The 19,722-nt window shown below is 36.6% G+C and overlaps 6 protein-coding genes across 10 annotated transcripts in view; 3 read left to right on the forward strand and 3 right to left on the reverse strand.

Moving 5' to 3' along the window:
* Positions 1 to 315, forward strand: part of LOC136412991 (heparanase-like) — a 75,043-nt gene extending 74,728 nt beyond the window's left edge. For both annotated transcript variants that reach the window (XM_066396284.1, XM_066396283.1), the window contains one exon: positions 28 to 315. In XM_066396284.1, the coding sequence (XP_066252381.1) occupies positions 28 to 190 (163 nt within the window). In that variant the 3' untranslated portion in view covers positions 191 to 315. The remainder of the gene's footprint in view (positions 1 to 27) is intronic.
* A 5-nt stretch (positions 316 to 320) lies between these two features.
* Positions 321 to 1,224, reverse strand: LOC136412997 (general odorant-binding protein 19d-like). The gene is made up of 6 exons (XM_066396297.1): positions 1,142 to 1,224; positions 1,007 to 1,091; positions 858 to 946; positions 692 to 809; positions 488 to 558; positions 321 to 434 (listed from the first exon to the last, which is right to left on the reverse strand). Exons 1-6 carry the CDS (start codon positions 1,196 to 1,198, stop codon positions 411 to 413), a joined length of 444 nt encoding a protein of 147 aa, XP_066252394.1. The 5' UTR covers positions 1,199 to 1,224; the 3' UTR covers positions 321 to 410.
* Positions 1,225 to 2,616: 1,392 nt separating this feature from the next.
* LOC136413084 (general odorant-binding protein 19d-like) lies at positions 2,617 to 3,630 on the reverse strand. The gene is made up of 6 exons (XM_066396452.1): positions 3,488 to 3,630; positions 3,296 to 3,380; positions 3,120 to 3,208; positions 2,939 to 3,059; positions 2,812 to 2,882; positions 2,617 to 2,754 (listed from the first exon to the last, which is right to left on the reverse strand). Exons 1-6 carry the CDS (start codon positions 3,533 to 3,535, stop codon positions 2,728 to 2,730), a joined length of 441 nt encoding a protein of 146 aa, XP_066252549.1. The 5' UTR covers positions 3,536 to 3,630; the 3' UTR covers positions 2,617 to 2,727.
* A 2,847-nt stretch (positions 3,631 to 6,477) lies between these two features.
* Positions 6,478 to 9,285, forward strand: ort (ora transientless). 3 transcript variants are annotated; one of them, XM_066396448.1, is made up of 8 exons: positions 6,478 to 7,140; positions 7,427 to 7,498; positions 7,549 to 7,920; positions 7,976 to 8,058; positions 8,118 to 8,252; positions 8,301 to 8,401; positions 8,636 to 8,796; positions 8,865 to 9,285. In XM_066396448.1, the coding sequence occupies exons 1-8, from the start codon at positions 7,061 to 7,063 to the stop codon at positions 9,190 to 9,192; spliced, it is 1,332 nt and encodes a 443-aa protein (XP_066252545.1). In that variant the 5' UTR covers positions 6,478 to 7,060; the 3' UTR covers positions 9,193 to 9,285. The 3 variants fall into 3 exon arrangements, with proteins under 3 accessions (XP_066252545.1, XP_066252548.1, XP_066252546.1); XM_066396451.1 differs by having other exon boundaries at positions 7,230 to 7,920; XM_066396449.1 differs by lacking the exon at positions 7,427 to 7,498.
* Positions 9,286 to 9,745: 460 nt separating this feature from the next.
* On the forward strand, positions 9,746 to 15,149 carry IntS6 (integrator complex subunit 6). The gene is made up of 14 exons (XM_066396154.1): positions 9,746 to 9,935; positions 10,082 to 10,230; positions 10,292 to 10,507; positions 10,559 to 10,678; positions 10,762 to 10,907; positions 11,854 to 12,046; positions 12,097 to 12,302; positions 12,357 to 12,503; positions 12,560 to 12,820; positions 13,093 to 13,323; positions 13,375 to 13,575; positions 13,627 to 13,838; positions 14,282 to 14,517; positions 14,574 to 15,149. The coding sequence occupies exons 1-14, from the start codon at positions 9,886 to 9,888 to the stop codon at positions 15,044 to 15,046; spliced, it is 2,841 nt and encodes a 946-aa protein (XP_066252251.1). The 5' UTR covers positions 9,746 to 9,885; the 3' UTR covers positions 15,047 to 15,149.
* Positions 15,150 to 16,674: 1,525 nt separating this feature from the next.
* Positions 16,675 to 19,691, reverse strand: M6 (neuronal membrane glycoprotein M6). Of its 2 annotated transcripts, none has more exons than XM_066396475.1 (6): positions 19,558 to 19,691; positions 18,521 to 18,677; positions 18,306 to 18,465; positions 18,102 to 18,252; positions 17,900 to 18,048; positions 16,675 to 17,844 (listed from the first exon to the last, which is right to left on the reverse strand). In XM_066396475.1, the coding sequence occupies exons 1-6, from the start codon at positions 19,559 to 19,561 to the stop codon at positions 17,719 to 17,721; spliced, it is 747 nt and encodes a 248-aa protein (XP_066252572.1). In that variant the 5' UTR covers positions 19,562 to 19,691; the 3' UTR covers positions 16,675 to 17,718. The 2 variants fall into 2 exon arrangements, with proteins under 2 accessions (XP_066252572.1, XP_066252571.1); XM_066396474.1 differs by lacking the exon at positions 19,558 to 19,691 and adding an exon at positions 19,234 to 19,439.
* Positions 19,692 to 19,722: the final 31 nt, after the last annotated feature.

Raw genomic sequence — 19,722 nt, forward strand, 5'->3', positions numbered from 1 at the left:
TCATTTGTCTACAACTGCAGACTTTAGATTCGTGCAATTGAATGGGAAGCTATTAGAGCTCGACAGCAATATGAATCTACCAAAATTTGAACCGAAGGTGATACAGAGGCAAAATATCATGGAGATTGACCCCATGTCTATAGTGTTCTGGGTTTTTACCAATACCAACGTTGATGCGTGCAGTTCTTAATTTTAATGGTAGGATTATTAGTAAAAGCCAAATATTCTGGTGTTGTTTGTAAGAAAGCGAATGTGAGTGTAATTGTTATTGCGGTGTGTATAAGATTTTTTCAAATAAAACAATATCAAGTATTTTTAATATTTCCTCTCTTTATACCTAATATCTTTAATATTTAGTCTTCTAGTTCTAATATTGACTATAGATTTGCTCCGTCGTGGTGTGCTCAATTTTAAAGGTATTTGTCCAATCCGTTCTGAAGAAAGAGTAAGGTTGCAGGATGTAACGAATATGATAGTAGATTTTTACCTTTTTTGATTCAATAAATATGCAAATAGTGAGCCTAGTAGCTTTTTCACATAGGTCCTCATTATCTACAGCTATAATAGAATTACAATTTAAAAAGTAACAGAAATTAAGACTAATCAAGGAGTATCGGACGTTTCTACAAAGTGGTTTTGCAGAGTACTATTCTCCCTGAAATATCTCCAATAATATGATAAGGGTACTTACTGTCTGCTATACATTTTTTATGCGTATTTATCATTTTGTCATACACATCCGGATCATCAATTTTAACTCTAGCCAACCACTCCACATCGCCTTCTCCAATAGATCCGTCATCGCGCATCTGTTAAAGGGAAATTACATCTAGTATATGAAATACAGATTCACCTACAATATTCAGCTTCTTAGCAGTGCATAAGATAACGCATTTGCCCTCGTGGGTTTTCGGTACTTGCTTCTGTATGAGGGCTGTCAAATCGTCTGTAAATTAATGCAAATTTTTACTAATCAATGCTGCTTTTTGGCTTTGTCACAAAGTACCTGATGAAACATTTTCAGTTTCGGCACACTCTAGACCGTACATCTTCATTTTTTCCGTCATTTCCTCAACCAATGATTGACTAAGCTGAATCAATAAATTTTTGAGGCAAACGTTAAACCTGAATAAGTACTTACTGCATGGACGTAGGCGTTAAGGTAGAGCACCATAAATACTGGCAGCACGAGCTTCATTGCTCACAGAATTTCTGTTGTTAACTTGAACGCGAAAATGAAATGCCGAAAAGGGACCTCCCGTCCTTTATATATGTCTAAAAAAATTAGGTAAGTCAGGACGTGATTAATTGCATATAAATTATAGAATTTGGTATCTGAAGTTGGGCATTTAAGCGTAACTTATTCGATTTTAATTTATTAGTTGCAGACTTATTCGCAAATTTTTCTAATTAGTTTTTAAAGTTTAACTTCCGCTTCGCATTAACGAGTGTGTTGTAACTGAACTGTTTTAAATCAGTTGATTAATAATGAAAGATTTTATGCGAAATCTATACAGATTAGCAGCTTATTTACGGTTTCAAAATTGCGAAAATTGACATCAAAGTGACAATGCAACCTAATTTGACCAGTCTTATAAAGCACGTTGGGGTGATTAACTTCATGTATTTCTTTAATTCAATTGCTCCAGTGAGGACCTCTGGGATTTTCGCCCTCAAAATTTGCAAAGCGACAGTAAGTATATGGTTTATTAATTGCTAAATCTTAAAATACATTTTTCCAGACTACCCCAATTCTGCGCCTATTAAGTATGGTATAATATCCAAAAATATCCTTTTTCATCCCAGAGGACATATAGTTTAAAAGTAGTCACCTTCGTTATTACTTTTAATAAACAAAATTAAGTTTAGGCTTAGAGCGGACTCGCGTCAGTTTTGATTTTTCCAAAATGTGGAAATACGGTTCATTCAACGTAAACAGACTTCAAATCGATGTGAATCTATTCTCGAATTAGAAGTAAAAAATAAGTAAACATTATTTCCATCCATCTTCATTTTAAGTTAGGTTCTCTCGATTGGCGGTGATGGAATATACTTTACACGAGACATCGATTTTGAACGTCCCCCTCGATATCCCAAACATGTTTGTGCTTTAAATCTAATTTTATTATGAGCAACATGCTACCAATAACATTCGTAGACGAATTTGTCTTTTTCTGATGGAGATACGAGTTCGGCAAGTTTCGTTGCTATTCGGCAAGACTGCGACCAATGCAAATACACTGTGGTTATGCAGAAAAGTACGGACACTGACTAACTCGTCCAAATTTGTTCAAGTACTCTCGTTACTATTTGTTGATGATTTTCTAATGGGGGAAAGAATGAATATGTACGACAAACTATATCTGGTCCTGTTTACGCTTCTCTATTGTTCGGGCAAATTTTGAAATTCTCTTTTTAAATGTGACCTAAGGATTAATGTTTCCCATGTTTCTCATCGGGAACCTACAGGCATTTTATTAAACAGTAGTATCTCGATGGAAATTGCAAACATTATCGTAAGCTCGGTATGTTTTGGTTGTCCAGGACACTGAGCCTGTTTTCAGTCTATTTCATAACAAAAAATGCACTATTAAAATATTTTATCAATTTGTTTTATTCAGTAATAAGTCGTATCAACAAAACATTTTTCATGCAATTATAAAGAATCTAACTGCTGTCTAACAGTGATGAATATTTGTTAAGTTTTTTCAGCTATTCCTCTTAAGATCAGGCAAACAGCTTGTCAATTCCATACTGAAATCAAAGACTTATTAACTTAATTCATTTAAATTAAATTTAACTCAACATTACCTTCTGTGACTCGGTCTTCATGCAATGCACGAATTCGTAAGCTGTATCGCAACCGTCCTCTTTATTTTCAACTAAGAAAAAAAACTTCCTTAAAAATTTCCCTTGAAGGCGACTACACTGTACCTACCACCAATGCAGGCTTGATGCACCTTTTCCATGTTTCCATACACTTCAGGATCATTGGCTTTTACTTTATCCAGCCACTCGGTTTTTGGGGGAGTTTGAGAGATTGTACCATCATCGTTCATCTGATGATTAAATCATATGCCTATATGTAGTTATGAAAAAATGAGAAACAGTTTACTTACCATATGCAATTTCTTGCTAACGCAGAAAATAACACATCTCCCTTCGTGGGTTACTGGAGGTTTATGCTCCTTCATAGCAACAATGTCCTCTAAAAATAATAAAAAAGCTGTAATCTTGACAAATTGGTGGATGATAAGTTTAAAGTTGATCTGAATTTGGGTGTATGCATTTTTACCTGTGGTTGCTTTTTCGGATTCTACACATTCCAGTCCATATTCCATTACCATTCCTTTCTTTTCGTCAATGAGGTCTTGATCAAGCTGAAAAAATTGTTTTAAGGGAAATAGCAAACATGAAAATCACTTCTAGGGAAAACTAAAAGAATATTTCTCCCGGTAAATTTAAATAGGTACTAAAAGATACTTACTGCATTTGCACACACCAGACCACACATCAGCAAAATGATACTTTTCATTTTTTTTTTCAATTTTCGAAAATATTTTTTATGGACGAATAGCCTTTGACAGCAGTAACACGATTGGTGTTTGGTTTGAAAGAGACGGATTATATAGTTTTAGAAGTCAATGCATATAAATTTGAAGGTCAGCTTATCTGCGATTAATTAAAAGGAAATTATACCTTTTTATTACTGGTTTTCGTGGTATATAATTTTGCGCGCCATTGTCTAAGTTGTTCACATCTAATCATGACTATTATTCCATGACTCAATCCTGTGTGGACTTGTTGGGAATCACTAATCGTTGGGACGCAAATGTAGCCTTTCATCAGTTAAAGCCCATAGCGAAAACGATCAGATTTCACAAATAAACGATATTTCAAACTAATCTAAAAAAAAAACATATTTCAAAACAAGCCATTTTAAAAGTTATTTCAGTGGTTTTTCCAGTTTTGGAGTTCAGTTTTCCTAAATTACTTATTAATTAGTTTTTAATTTCTGCTAACGTTCCGGAATACATTTATCTTTTTTTTTAGTTTGACAAATAAACTGACAATTTTCTCAATTCAAATCGGTAACTAAACGGGTTTAATGACGGAAGTAATTATGTAATGAAAGCAGGTATATTCATTTCGTAACTCAGTTAACAAGTGGGACTAATAACAGTGGTTGCTGTAGTTTGCGAGATACAGGCCAAAAACAATTTATAGACGAATTAGCATTTTCTCTTCTAGTTTTCCGAATGACAGTTTCAGTTTGACAGAAATGACATTTGAATTACAGCTTTAGTCAATGGCAATGAATCACAAGTTTGTCTGAAAAATGTGGACACAGACTAACTCTCCCAAGTACTTTTAAACCCCAAAGTAAAATAGCATTCGCTGTATATTTGCGAAGAATAAAGTCCAACAACATTTGCTTTTTATTTTTATTTAATAATAAAGAAACTATTTCAATGCCATCGTGAAAGAGGGTTTGCTTCAATACCAGATATGGGATGTTTCAAGGAAGAATCAAAGAACTTGTCATTCTATACTGAACTTAGGTATGCAATATTTAAGCATTAGCACAAATAGGGAAAACTCAAGAAATTACTTTTGTGGCTTCGATTTTCAGACACTGGAAGAAATTTTAAACAGTCTCTCATGCATCCGCCTTATTGTCAGCTGAGAAATAAACACGGCTGACAAATATTGCCTTAATTAACAACAAAAATACATACTGTCAGCACAAGCCTGATAAACTTTCTCCAAGTTTTCAAATAATTGGCCTTTGCTTTATTCCCCCATTCGGATTTTAGGGGAGTTGCAGATGCCGCACTATCATCACTCATCTACAATTAATTTTTTTATGACCAGAAATTTTTGATAATCCACCTACCAAATTGATCTTTTTATTGATACAGAAAGTGGCGCATTTTTCCTCGTGAGTTACTAGCGGTTTATGCTCTTTCACAACTGCAATATTTTCTAAAAAAAAACTACTTATCTTGACAATATGATGGACGTTGTATAGGCAGCTTCAGAAGTGAGAAGTTTTGATTTACCCGACGATACCTTTTCCAATTCAAAACACGCCAATCCATATTCCACTATTGTAACCTTATTTCATCAATGAGGGCTTGGTAAAGCTACAAACAAGGCCTTTCTGGAAATTATGATCTGAAGCAGGTTGATCCCTATTGGCTAATTGGATTGGTTGGGTATCTTCAGGGATCAATTAGATTGCCTGAAAATCAGCTTATAGAGATCGATCCGGATCAAAGTTTGCATTAAGGCGTATTGGAATGTTTCAATAGGGTTGAGTTTTGAAGAATGCTTCTTTGAGGGCTCTACTTCCGGATATTATCTTCATTATGTTATGGATAGATGTGCAGGGTGTCCCATATTCGACTCTCAACATGGGGATCTCGAAAACCATAGAAGATACCAAATCGGTTAAATGGAAATAAAGTTGAGCCTTTATGAGAGGAGTACTTTTTATCTGTTTAAAAATTCCAATTATTTCCGGAGATATCCGAAAAAAAACGAAAATTGCTATTTTCGTTTTTTTTTTCGGATATACCTGGAAGTAAATGGAATTTTTAAACAATAAAAAGGCAAAGTACTCCTCTCATAAAGACGCAACTTTGCCTTCATTTAACCCACTGTGTATCTTCTCCGGTTCCCGAGATCCCCATATTGAGAGTCGAATATGGGACACCCTGTACTTACAGCATTAGCTCGGACCAAGCAGCAAACCATCCAAACAAAAAGCTTCATCTTTTCCGAATTTGGAGTGGAATTGTTATCGGATAATAAAATGTGATAATAAATGCTTTTCTGTTTAAAAAATCCAAATTATATGTATATACCTTGAAAAGTCGGTGGTTTCCAGAGAGTTTAAAGGTCATTTCATCTAATAATCCGATTGATTAATAGGAAATTATACCTTTGCAGCATTGGTTTTCATCACGGTCTAATCACGATTTTCGTTCAATGCCAGTCCCATGTGTATCTACTAGAAACCATCAATTTTTGGGAATTAATTGAGGGCGTCCTAACAAGGTAGGTGGGTGCTTTCGGCTCAACAGGGTTCAGTGTATGAATAGGAAATCGTATAATTTTCTGCCTGATTTAGACGTATTTTGAACGGTCTACTGAATTAATGGCCCCGTTGCACGCACCTTCTAACTTTTGGGCCAATTTTTAAATAAATCGGAGCCTCAGATGAGGTTAATGAATATCTCAGCTACTTCACATTATAGGGAAGTCGCTAATTTATATCGTCGTACTCAGTCCTGTGTTGTGTTTTCGGCATTGTCACGTTTGATAATTGTTATGTAACGTATGTTTATCGAGCTTATTATAGGCAGGTACCCGACGTACTTTTGGACTATATGCGCTTCGAAATTGCCTGTTTTCGTACGCTATCTTCGTGTGTAAAAAAAGTATCGGTTTACATCCCTGTATAATTTTTTTTGGAGGCGGGAAGCAATTTCCTCACGCTGCACTAAACAGCGAAACAATGTGTAAAAAACTAAATATATCTGTGGATAATCGCCTTCCTCATTGCAGAAATTATCGCGGTTCACTTTCCTCCGAATGCAAATCATCGCGTTGATTTCTTTTACTTCCTTAGATCATCAGTCTTTGTTACATAAGTAATTGCCCATAACAACTATGTTTACTCAGAACATCGTCCTGCATTTTCCTTCGGCCGCTGAGTCACTCCACGAGGGACCATCGCATCATAAGCTCTACATGGACTCTGAGCGAATAATCCCGCATTAAAAAACGAGCCTTTATAATATTAATTTTATGGATCACTTGAACCGAAAAAGCTCCAATCCCGCGTGCTTAAGAAACACGGAAAAGAGCCGCAGTCAGCACTTATGAAGTATTACCGCAATTTTCTATTTTCTCCTTTATTGTCAGTTTCTCATTCGTGTTGTCTAGGTTTGCACGTAGTTAAAAAGGGACATTGAGGCCTTTCTCGAGTCACAAACTCGTCGGGCCGTATTTTCAATGTGGTTGTTTAGCCATTAAATGCGACTGATAAGAAATGAGGCATCTGCAATCTACCCTGCAAATATTGCTGATATTCCTTCTGGAGCGCTATAGCGCCATTGGAGACACTATCTCGTGAGTACACCCTGTAGTATAGCGATGCCCCGCTGAAAGCACTTTTCGGCATCTCAGTATAGCGCACCCCTCAATAAAAATCCTGCTAGTTTTACAGCTCAACCTCATTAAACTCCTCCACTTCCCTTAAATCTAGTAATGAGGCATTCAGTGCGACTCAAAAGAGAAAAGATGCAAATAACTACTGACCTTGATTGCACGCTCGAACTCCCTTCAAAGCCCTTTATTGTGTCAAGAGGGCGGTCGAGGGTTTTTTCTAATAAAGAATTCAATATGCGAATTTCAGCCTCTGTCCTATAGAGTTTTACCACGAGCAATATTCGGACCACAAGTCTGATCATGACTCAGACGAAATCGCGTAAGTAATTACCCGAGAACTTACTACCCTCTAGCTGCTTGTGTGTTTAGAACTGGTTTAACAATAAGAGACATCCTCCCGGAAGATCCCAGCAAGTACGACAAGATGAGGCCTCCAAAGAAAGATGGAAATCCCACTAAAGTGTTCTTCCACGTCACCGTAATGGGCTTAGACAGTATAGATGAGAATTCCATGACCTATGCCGCAGATATATTCTTTGCCCAGACGTGGAAGGATCATAGATTGAGGCTACCTGAGAATATGACTACGGAGTATAGGTTGTTGGAGGTGGACTGGTTGAAGAACATGTGGAGGCCTGACTCGTTTTTCAAGAACGCGAAAAGCGTCACCTTTCAGACTATGACCATTCCCAACCACTACATGTGGCTCTATAAGGACAAAACCATACTCTATATGGTGAAGTATGTTAGAGACTAATTTGTATCGCTTCAAATTATAACGAAGGACCCTTTCTAGGCTGACTTTGAGGTTGTCTTGTGCCATGAACTTTATGATATATCCGCATGATACGCAGGAATGCAAGCTTCAGATGGAGAGTTGTATGTTGGAAATTATCTCTGATTTCATTCTAATACCTATAGAGTGTTTAATTTTTTAGTGTCCCACACCACTGACGACATGGTTTTTCAATGGGATCCGGACGTGCCTTTAGTGGTTGATGAGAATATCGAGCTGCCGCAATTGGCTTTAGTTAAAAACCATACAGCTGATTGCACGCAGGTGTACTCAACTGGTAGGAATTCGGTTTGATACTATAGTTTTTTCAGGATCAATTTTATAGGGAACTTTACATGTCTGGAGGTAATTTTCCAGCTGAAAAGGCGTCTTGGATACTACCTTTTTCACACATACATTCCAACGTGCCTAATCGTCATTATGTCTGTAAGTCCCTCGATATGTATATAGGTTGGCCCGAAATTAAGAGATAAAAATATGATAATACTAGTTTGCTATACAGATTAAATTCCGAATGTTCTTTGTTACTGGAATACACAGGGTGTTCATATTTTAGCTTTTACCCAACTTTTATACCACTTTTGGCTCAAACTAGTATTTTACGTTCAATTGCGGAACACTCTGTGTAACATGGAAACATATCTTTTTTGCCCTTTTTAGTGGGTCTCTTTTTGGATAAAACCAGAGGCTGCGCCGGCTCGCGTTACATTGGGGGTAACGTCCCTCCTCACCCTTTCCACTCAACACGCTAAAAGCCAGGCAGCTTTACCACCAGTGTCGTATTTGAAAGCTGTGGATGCTTTTATGTCCGCGTGTACTATGTAAGTTTGCCGATTCTTGACAAAATGGTGAATGAGCATTCATGTTTTTAATTGTAATATGGGTTTAGGTTCGTTTTCATGGCCCTGATGGAGTATTGCTTAGTTAACATCGTTCTAGGAGATTCGGACCTGCCGAAACCTCCAGCTCCACCTCAAAAAAGGAAATCAACCTCTGTGTTCGAAGCATCTTCTCCTAAACCCGATAACCCTCTTCTTATGGCCGGGGCCCCTGGCAATGCTTCGCCCCCTCCCTTACCTGTTAACCCCCCTATAACACCGGCTCAGAAAGCGAGAAATAATGCTATTAATATCGATAGATTTTCCAGAGTGTTTTTCCCATTGCTTTTCACCGTACTCAATTTATCTTATTGGATTATGTTTGCTGAGTATATTTAGAGGATATTTGTGTAGTGGATTAATGAAGTAGAGTTGCTAGATTAAGTATGAACATTTTTCTTTATTATACGATTAAAATCTAATAATCATTGTGACAAATGCTAATTATATCACATTTACAGAAAAAAAACTTTTAAATTTCCCGCATCTAAAATCAATCAAACTTATCCAGACTATTATCTGCCTCTCTTATTACATTACAATCCGGTGTATTAGACAAAGACAGACTTATTGTGGATCGTTAACTAAAATTAAATTATTCAATTATGTCTTAGACATCTGCCCGAGCATTGACGAATTAATATTCGTTACGTCACACCACCGTCACCAGATTGCGCTAGTGAACCCAAAACTTGTAGCAAAATTTGCTATTGTGAAGATACTATTAATGGATATTCACAATAAAAATGCTAAATTTGAAATTTTTTATTCTTATTTTCTATAAATTGATCATTTCTGGCGCTGTTGGAACGTAAACCAAGGCATTTTAATACAGAATCCCATACTGAGATAAGTGGGACTCATCGATATGTGACAACAACGCAATATTTGAGTTTGACATTTGGTTGGGACCGACTGGGACCGACTATGGACGACCAGTTTTTTGTTGCCAGTTTGAATTGTAAAATTGAACAGAGATGTTGTCGATTTTCCGTAATATTTGCATGAATAATTTCATTTGAGCCTCACAACATGACGATAATTGTATTTTTGATTGATACCTCTGCTTCTATGTTCCAAAGGTACGTATATCGGATTTTGGCAAGGAAAGTGAGGTTAGGTTGCCTCCTGCTTGGTTGGCAGTGGCTACATACCCTCCCCGGTTGGTCCAAAACCACTCTTCAACAGGCCCGGACTATCACCAATTTAAAGTTTTTCAAATTCTTAGAACTTTCATTGGGGGCCGTACAACTCTGTTGGATGTGGCCAAATCTGCAGTGGAGACCTTCGTCAAAATAAGACAGAGGAGTATTGATAGCAGAATTGACCGATACATGCTGCTTACCTTTGAGGATACACCTAATAATATCAAAGCAGGTATGTTTCAACCCCCTGAAACGTGCAGTTTAAAATTCATTTTTACTTCTTGCCTCCTAAGGATGGAAGGAGAATCTTGCAACTTTCATGAACGAGCTGAAAAATCTCCAATGCTACAGCATGACCACTATGGGAGTTGCAGTTAAACAAGCTTTTGATGTGCTGAATATTAATCGAATGACTTCAGGAATCGACACTTATGGCCAAGGGCGATGTCCCTTTTTCTTAGAAACTGCCGTTATTGTTTTAATAACAGATGGGGGCAAGTTAACCACAGGTAAAATTCTTACATGACTAAGATATATAGTTTAATAGAACTCATTCTTAGTTAATGGTGTCCATGAGGAATTTAATCTTCCAATGCACTCACAAATCCCAGGGTCAGAAATGACTAGAGAACCATTTCGGTGGGACCAACGGCTTTTTGCCTTGGTTCTTAGATTAGCAGGTAATTATTTAACAAATAATATATCAATATTACTTGTTTAATTTTACTACTTTAATTGCAAGCAATGGTAATTTGGTCTATAGGTACTCCTGCTGTTGAAAGGGATACAGGGTTAGTTCCCAGCGACAGCAGTCCTATAGATGCTATGTGTGAAGTAACAGGTGGCAGGTCTTATTGTATTACATCTCATAGAATGTTGAATCAATGTATAGATAGTTTAGTGCAGAAGGTATGTTCATTAAGGTTGACTCCAGTTGGTTCTTGATTATTCTAGATCAGTTTATAGATGTTTTTCTGTGTTACGAAATGACAAATATGACAGATTAATAACGGCATCCAACTAGCCATTAAATTCCCTTCAACTTTTCCAATTTAACCATTTTTCTAGCACTTATAGTTTGAAGATGTTGTAAATCACCTGCAAGCCAAATATAAAAGAAAAGGGGGAACATCATTACACACAATAAAGAATCTCATATATGTATATGGATCACACTAAACTATGGATCAACTAAGATAGAATTACAAAACTGTTGAAAATATCAAGCAAAATATCATCAGATATATCAATGAAATTTGAAGTGAATAAATGTAAAACCATCCATGATCATAAAGGCAAGTAGGCACAATAGGATTACAAGAACACCCTATCATATCAAACAATACATCCAATGGATATATGTAAGACATATAAATATTTAGAATTGGGCCAGACTCAGAGCAAGATCTTACAAGAAAATGTTTGAGCCAGTTGAACCTAATATGTAAGACCGGATTAAATTCACAAAACCCTTTTAAGGCTATCAACACATTTGCCATCTTCATCCTGAGATATTCCTTTGGAGTAGTGCAAATAGTCTACCACAGACTTAACACATATTGTCCTAGCAATGAGAGTAGCATTTATTAAAGGAAGAAAACTGAATCCCAGGTTACTTATTCAATGATTGGTAGTTAAAAGAACAGATGGAGGTCAAGAATTGATCAGCCTAATATACCAAACTAATAAAGTTCATGGGAGCAAGTAACCACTTTTTGGGTTAATTCTGACACATGGTGGGTGCCTTAAAAAAATTATTCCATAGGTAATATTCATCTAGAATAACCATGAACCTACACTGTATGTTTGTTGAATATAATTTCTTATTAAATTGCATTGCTATTGAAATATTCAGGTCCAAAATGGGGTAGTAATAAATTTCGAAAAAATCGGCCCTGATCCCCCGCCTATGCAGTACGACAAGGAAGAAGTCAAAGATGAAATTGATTTGTTGGATGGTGAAAGGAACAACATGCCCCAGGCTACACTATGGCATAACTGTCGCAAAATGATATATGTGCCAAAAACTAGCAAATCTTATTGTGTTGGTAAGATAGTGGTATCAGCACTTTCACAGATTATAACTATCAATTGTCAGGCTTTTGGCCCATTCCTGAATCCTTTTGGCCTGAAGTGACTGCCAGTGTCTTGCCGCCCAGAACCGCACATCCGAATGTGAAGTTTACTTGCACCAATTCCGAACCATTGGTGATCGAGAATTTACCCTTTGATAAATACGAACTTGAGCCATCCCCTTTGACCCAATACGTTTTGTCCAGAAAACAACCAAAAACTTGTTGGCAGGCAAGTTCAGTTCTTTAGGAAGTGAATAATTAATAAAGAATAATAAACTTTCAGGTTTTTGTCGCCAACAGCTACAAAAACTCGGAAGTGGGCCACCCCTTTGGGTACTTAAAGGCGAGTACCAATCTGAACTGCGTGAACTTATTCGTGATGCCCTATAATTATCCAGTGCTACTTCCATTGTTAGATGAATTGTTTAAGGTCTGTTGTTCAACGTTATTTGTTTTAGCACTTTAGTAATAGTAATCTTGTTATAGATTCACCGATGGAAGCCTACAAATGAATGGCGAACAGCCTTTCAAAACTACACTCGAACACTGCCCGCCTATTACGCCGGGCCCTTGAGAAGGGCTTTAACTAGAATGGGTACGCCAGTGGCTTTGGCTCAAACGCTCATACCAGAGAACACGGAAAATTGTCTGAGCTATTCTGTTCAGAACTATTTGAAGAGAGTTAAGAACCAGGCAAAGCTCGAGCATGATAAACTATGCGCTGAGATAATACAGAGACAGGCCACGGTAAGTGTTGTTTTAAAGTAGTAATTTGTTTAGAAATCTGTAAACTTAAAATAAACAAGATTGGGAATTTCCTGTTTTATAAGAGTCGCTGCAATTATTTTCACAGCAAGCGTGAAGAAGTAGGTAAAAAAATGCAATAAATAAATAAGGTACATCTTCAATAGTTGAATCAAATGTTATTAGTTCATATTTTTGGGCATTGGGTTATAGCATGTTTTTTTGTTGCTTTCATTAATAGTTCTATTACTAATTGGGAGGTTTTTCTTTTTCAGACCAACAGTCTGAAATCACATCTCAACCAGCCTGAACAAATCCGTTTGCTGCCAACAGTGACCCTCAAAAAAGATCTGATAAGTCATCCCCTGCTGCAAGATAAATTCCAAGCCCAACGGGACCAACTCCTCGAACAAGGCTACTTATTTGCAAGCGCCTTGGACAAAGAGAGACAGACTGTTAGCTTTAAGAATCCTTTTGATATACCTAGGAATAGGTTGATACAACAGGTAGAATGACCTTTGAAATTGTGGGGAATAGAATTTGTAAAGGTTTTATAGGTGGTACGAATGCGGAACAATTTCCTGCAACCGGACTGGATATCGCAAGACTTGGACAGTGCCCATTCATTGCCGATCTCTCAGATGGGCAATTATCAAGAATATCTGAAGAAGCAAACGCCACAGCTGAGAGAGATTGAATCGGCACCAGTGAGACAGCACATGTTCGGGAATCCCTTCAAAATTGACAAAAGAATGATGGTAGAAGTTAAACTACAAAGTTTTTTCAGTGCTTAATTGATTTTGACTTAGGTTGATGAAGCGGATATTGACTTAGTTGGATCACCCTCGGGAGCTACAAGGAATAATAAGAGGCCATCCCCCGCAAATGATATGGGCACCAGGTTGCCTTTTAAGCGGAAACGGGGGCCTCTGCCCAAAAATTTTAGCATAATTAAGCCAAATGGTGGAGAAACACCGTTGCCTAGTCCGCCTCTCTCACCCCAAACATCACCTATTCCATGGTATGAAATCAAGTTCATTCAACCTAAATAGCCTAGACCATTTGACAACGGCACCCGAGAATATCATTCGGCGTTTTTTCATAGTATACAGAATGTCCAAAAAGTAGTTCGATTTTTTCCTACAGCTAAACTTTCAGAACTGTCAAAGTTGTCACAGAAAAACGTTGAAAGTAAGAGGACGACAGTTATGTGAAAGTTTTCAATTTAATGTCTTAAAAATTAAAGCAGTTGTAACTTTTAATTTAAATGAAGAATCGTCTTATTTAATCCTAAGGAATCGCGTTCCCAAATATTGCGGACATCCTGTATGTTACTTGTTATCATAAGGCAAATGTTGTAGTCCACCTTAACTTAATTAAGGTGAAGAAGTGCAGGTGGTCTTGGACTTAGGCTCGCAAACAATAATTCTTGTTTCAACAAATTTCAAGCTATTCATATTTCAGGTTAGTTCGGTTGCCAATGCCAGTGCCAAGTGCCATTGAGAAAGATATTCCAAGTTTCGACGAATCTCCCAGTATAGTGATGAATGGCCTCGATAGCCCCTCTTCCAGCGAGCGGTCCCGTTCTCCATCTCCAACATTAGAGCTTCCATCGTTTGACGTCAGCTTCTCTACTGCCAACTCCATGTCTACTGCCCCCATGCCGTCTACGAGGAATACTTTCAGCTATTCCACAGCAGGTTTTAGCACTCCGATTTTGTTTACTTGATTTTTTTTCTACTTAATTTTTATTTAGGAAATTCCCAGCCAGATACGTTGATCAACTCTCTCAGCAGCGATTATTATAGCATATCCTCCATGGAAAGCACAAATAAAGAAATATCCCAGATTTTGAAGGAGACAAGTTATAATCACAACAGCAACAACGACACTTTCGTCTTAACCAATAACACTAACAATGTTGCGGAGAAAGAGAAGGAAAAGGAGGTTCCCAAGAAAGTAGAACCTAAACCTCAAAAACAAGTCTCTAAGCAGGAAATTGATACACAAAATTTTGAGATTCGCAAGAATTTGAATCGCCTGGTGCGGAAGCCCGGGAAGAATTTCACCGAATTGTTCGATAGTATTAAAACTCTGAAGGGTGACGTGGAGACTCAAGTGAAAATTGTGAAGCTGATTATCAAGGAGAGTCTTCGCTTTAAAAGGCAGCAACTGGCTAAAATGCTTGACGATCACATACAGAGGATGCTGCAAGTGGAGAATAAATGACGAACGGAGTTTATATACCTATTTTAATTTGTCCAGTATTCGTTTGTAAATTGATTTTCATCGCGAATCATGTAATTAAATAAAGAATATTTCATCTTTAGTATATTATATGGTAAACACAGTATGTAGATTATTGCCGCACACCGATATAGCGAAGTTGAAAATAACTCGGTGGCGGTAATAACCTACTTACCACACACATTATGCCAGGTGTTTCTGTAAAACCTTGCACGATTTGCTAATTTGTAAAATATGTGACAATTATTTGCGACTTCTGGTTTAACAGAAGCGACCTCGACTATTTTAAACGTAACTTTACAGCTTTTTTTACGTATAACAATTGTTTAAAAAGTCTGAGGGGACCACTTTACAGAACACCAGGCATACAACACTTTATTTATTATACAACACTATTTACTATACAATACTTTATTTAAAATCACATCAATTTCGAATTAAAATGGTGTGAGGTAAAGTAACATTACAATTGTGATAGTTACCGCACACCGTGACTGTTCATTACCGTACTTGAATCGGTGTGGTAAGTGTTACTTACCACGCGGGTGTAGAAAAATTGCTTTAAACAAACTATTGTAAATAGATAGGCATTAAATTTTATTGAAAGTTGCTCGTAACTAAATAGTGCGAATGTTAAATTATTTTCTGTCGCTTCATTTTATTGCCAAGAATTTCTATTAAAAATGTAAAAGTCATGAAATGGTGGTTTTCTTTTTTCCTCACTGCTATAATGGACAGAAACGAGTTATCTTCATCTAGGAAATCTTTCAACAAAAAGGAAATTGTAGAAATGCGATTACTTATTTGAACTTATTGAAGCCAAAGGGTGATAATACTAGAATGGTTAGAATGTGAGCAACCAGCAAAATCCTTGCTGCCAACGTAACAATATTGCTAAATGAACTTTAAGCTCTTAACCGATTTTTTAACTCTTAATCATTTCGGGAATAGCAATACTCCATCCGTTTAAAAAAGAACAATCGATGTGCGCTTCGAGACCAACATTTTTTGGGCAAAAATATTCATTTTTGTCTTCATATTCTTCGTCGAAAACCAGTGGCGTACATGACGATTTTGTACTAAAGAATTAAGTGAAAAATTGAGTGCTCCGATTTGAGTGAGATTAGGTTCCGCAGTAGGCGTATGATACAGCTTTGATATTCCGCGGTCAAATCTCTAATCGGACAACTTCGATTTTTGGGTCCAAAAAATACCATGGACTATACATCATGAAAATTTTTGAGCCAAAAAATCGAAGTTGTCCGATTCGAGATTTGACCGCGGAATATCAAAGCTGTATCATACGCCTACTGCGGAACCTAATCTCACTCAAATCGGAGCACTCAATTTTTCACTTAATTCTTTAGTACAAAATCGTCATGTACGCCACTGGTTTTTCGACGAAAAATTTCAGACAGAATTGACGCGATTTTAACGGTTTGTATCAAAAATTCAGAAAACTTCCCGATACTGTAATATTATTTTTCGACGTAAACCTAAGAATTCAGAAGTGAGAAAAAGTAAAGGGTGTTAATGACTACTCGTATTTCGAAGATGAAGATGTACTCAAAACGTCTACTCCTCCGTCAAAAAAAAAACACAGTTTTCAGATAAGTAAAAAAGTGTAATTCCAAAATATTACAAAACCGTCATAATAGGTTTTAGGCCATTAAGTTTCTGCTTTGAACACTTTGCATATTAAGTGTATGAGCAAAATCACTTTACAAAAATATTCATATTATCAACTAGAATGATTAAATTGGAAACATCTAGTGTCCGTTTTACGAGTCACACCGTTGGAATTTCGGTTATTTTAATAGATACAGAGTGGGCTAAATTAGAGCAAAGTTGCGCAATTTAGAGCTTAATAAAAATACGTTTTTCAACCGGCCGTGTTGCCATTACTTATCTAAATATTCGTAAAAAACTGAAGTTTTGTTTTTTTGCTTATAAATCGAAAATGGCTCATTTTAACAAGATGGAAACAAAATATTCTTAAGGACCTTTTTGGAATGCTTTTTTAAAACGTTTTCAGTTTTTTCCTATTCACCAAGCTTCTTAAACATGAAGTGCAAAATGGATATTTAGAAACTTAACCGACCTTGTATCTTAAAATAACTGAGATCCCGATGATTGGGTCGTAAAATAGGCACGTTTTGTAGGGACGACGATCCGAGGTTAATTGCAAAATCGATTTTTAATGGATCGCCATCACTACCCTGTGTACTACTACGCTTAATCTAGGGCTTAGAAAAAATACTAATTAAATAATACTAACAAGGTACCAACATTAACATTTAAATGTGTCTTGAGGGGATGAAACTATGGAATGTTTTGTGTAACGCCAAATGAAGTTTGATGATTGGACGGACAACGCACAACTCAAATGGGGAAAAATATGTAAATAATCGCACTAAGATCTCCTTATCAGCTTTAAAAATAATTTATCTCAAAGCTCATAAAAGATCCCTAACCATTTATAAAAATAAATTCTACCGCTATACCCAGGAAAAACATACGCCTGTATTAGCCCAACACCAAAGAAATATTTTTCAACTCAAAAACCAAAAATAAATAATCTCGGAAAATCGGTAATTTCAATTTTACAAATCACTCCATTTCAACTCAGGCATATGGATTTCCTGGGATGTATCCTAGAACCTATCCTTAGCCGACAACAAATCGGCGTCATTCAACATTTGCAGGTCCTGGAACTGCAAGAATTTTTCTTGGTTTCTTATGTGCGCGTAATTGGCGGCCAGACACATCAAATAATGGACCTAAGAACACATGAATATTAGTTTCATGTCTTTTAGTACTGAAACATTTACTTACAAGACTGAGAATTACCAGCACCGCAGAAACTGTCGCCAAAATAAACATAATTTCGACTTTTTCAACGTAATCCTTGCAGAAAGCTTTGACGTTGCTCTCGCCTTCAACTTTCATATGCTCTTGGCGTGTTCCAGCAGGGAAGAGGAAATCTATGGAATTTTCTAGGAATTAAAAAGCAGAATTCTAATGTCTCCGACCTTACAGAACTGAGTCAAATCAATGGGATCCTGCATTGAGGCGACTCTTGGATTCTCACACATCTTCCAAAATATTGTGAATAAGAAGGTTACGACTACTAAGCAGCAAAACATCAAAAGCCATGCTATCTGAAGAATGTATGTAATGCCCATGAACTGCAAAATAATCCAAATGATCCTCTTGAATTTAACACTTTCTTATAACTCACAATGGCACAACTGAGTCTTCCAGTCACCCGAGAACCCCATCCCTTATAAACTTTATGCCTAGTTGCTCCTGTTGCCAGAAAACCCACAGTAAGAATCATAAGCCCTAAAGCTCCCATACAGGCTCCTATCAGAACAAAAGTCATTTTCACTGCATCCACCCTAAAATTGGTTTGTATGTAATATAACAGAGATCAATTTGGATATATTTACTTACCAGAATAATTGCATATTGAAAACTTGACTAAACATGAGCACTGAAAGTGAAGCACCACGGAACATGGTGCCGCAGAAAATAATAACTCCTAAAGCACACATTATAGTTGCTATAAGGGTGGCATATGGGATGCGAGTGAGGCATTTTTCACAGCAACCTGCAAGGAAAGTAGATCAAAAAAACGTATAATTCAAAAATCTATTATATATCCAGAGTCCTCTTACTAGGATTTTAGTTTTTGAAACAAGACATTATTGACCACAAATATAAGCAACAGTGCTTTTCTTTAACTTAAACTTTATAGCTATTACTGTGTTCAAATCCCAATGATATGGCTTTAATTTGAAATACTCTGTACAAAATTATACTACATCAGATCATGTGTGCGAGTGTAAATGTTCAATATGAATAATTCTTAATTTGAAATTTCTCAAATAAAATAATCCTCATTAAAGAAACTATTTATAAACAATCAAACACTAAGAATGGGTTGTCTTATTTCTCTCAAAATGTAGCTTGCTCTTACCCAGAATTCTGTTGTGTGTTTAAACAGATATGTCAATCATAACTTTGTTCCTGGAAAGTATTCAATGGGATAATGCAGTGGGGATAAGTCCCTTTTGCATTTCCTTTTAAATTGTTTATACCTATGGCTTTATCAAGAGTAATAAAATGAAGAATTGACTGCTCCACCTTTCTAACCAAACAATTACCTCTTTCATCACCAACAGATTCCATATAAGTTTGCACAGATTGCAGGCTTTCCCGAGACAGGCTCATCGCAGTGTCGAGATTTGTCTCCATATAATTGAGTGGGACATTTTCTTTAAGATATGTTTTAGTCATGGTTTTGTTTCACACTAGTAGACATAAAGTTGTGACTAAACAAGTTGTATTGTTCGCATTAATTAACAGCAACCATACTAAAGTTAATCATTAATGAATGATTACCAGATAAACAACAGATCGTAATGAAGATAAGCCACACCTTGAGATTAGATAAGAGATTGAATAGATGTATAAAAGCGAGCGCTTACCCATTTTGCGATATGTTTTCAGTCTTTTTCTGTGCGATTAAACGAAGGTTTTCCTTCTAGAAATTGTTCATCTTTGGACTTTCTCCGCAAGATTAGAAAATTAATAGAAGTCAACAATCTTTTGTTGATTGCTGTCAGTGTCATTGAAACGTCAAATTTTACCTA

The sequence above is a fragment of the Euwallacea similis genome, chromosome 13 (assembly GCF_039881205.1).
Source record: "Euwallacea similis isolate ESF13 chromosome 13, ESF131.1, whole genome shotgun sequence".
Classification (NCBI taxonomy): domain Eukaryota; kingdom Metazoa; phylum Arthropoda; class Insecta; order Coleoptera; family Curculionidae; genus Euwallacea; species Euwallacea similis.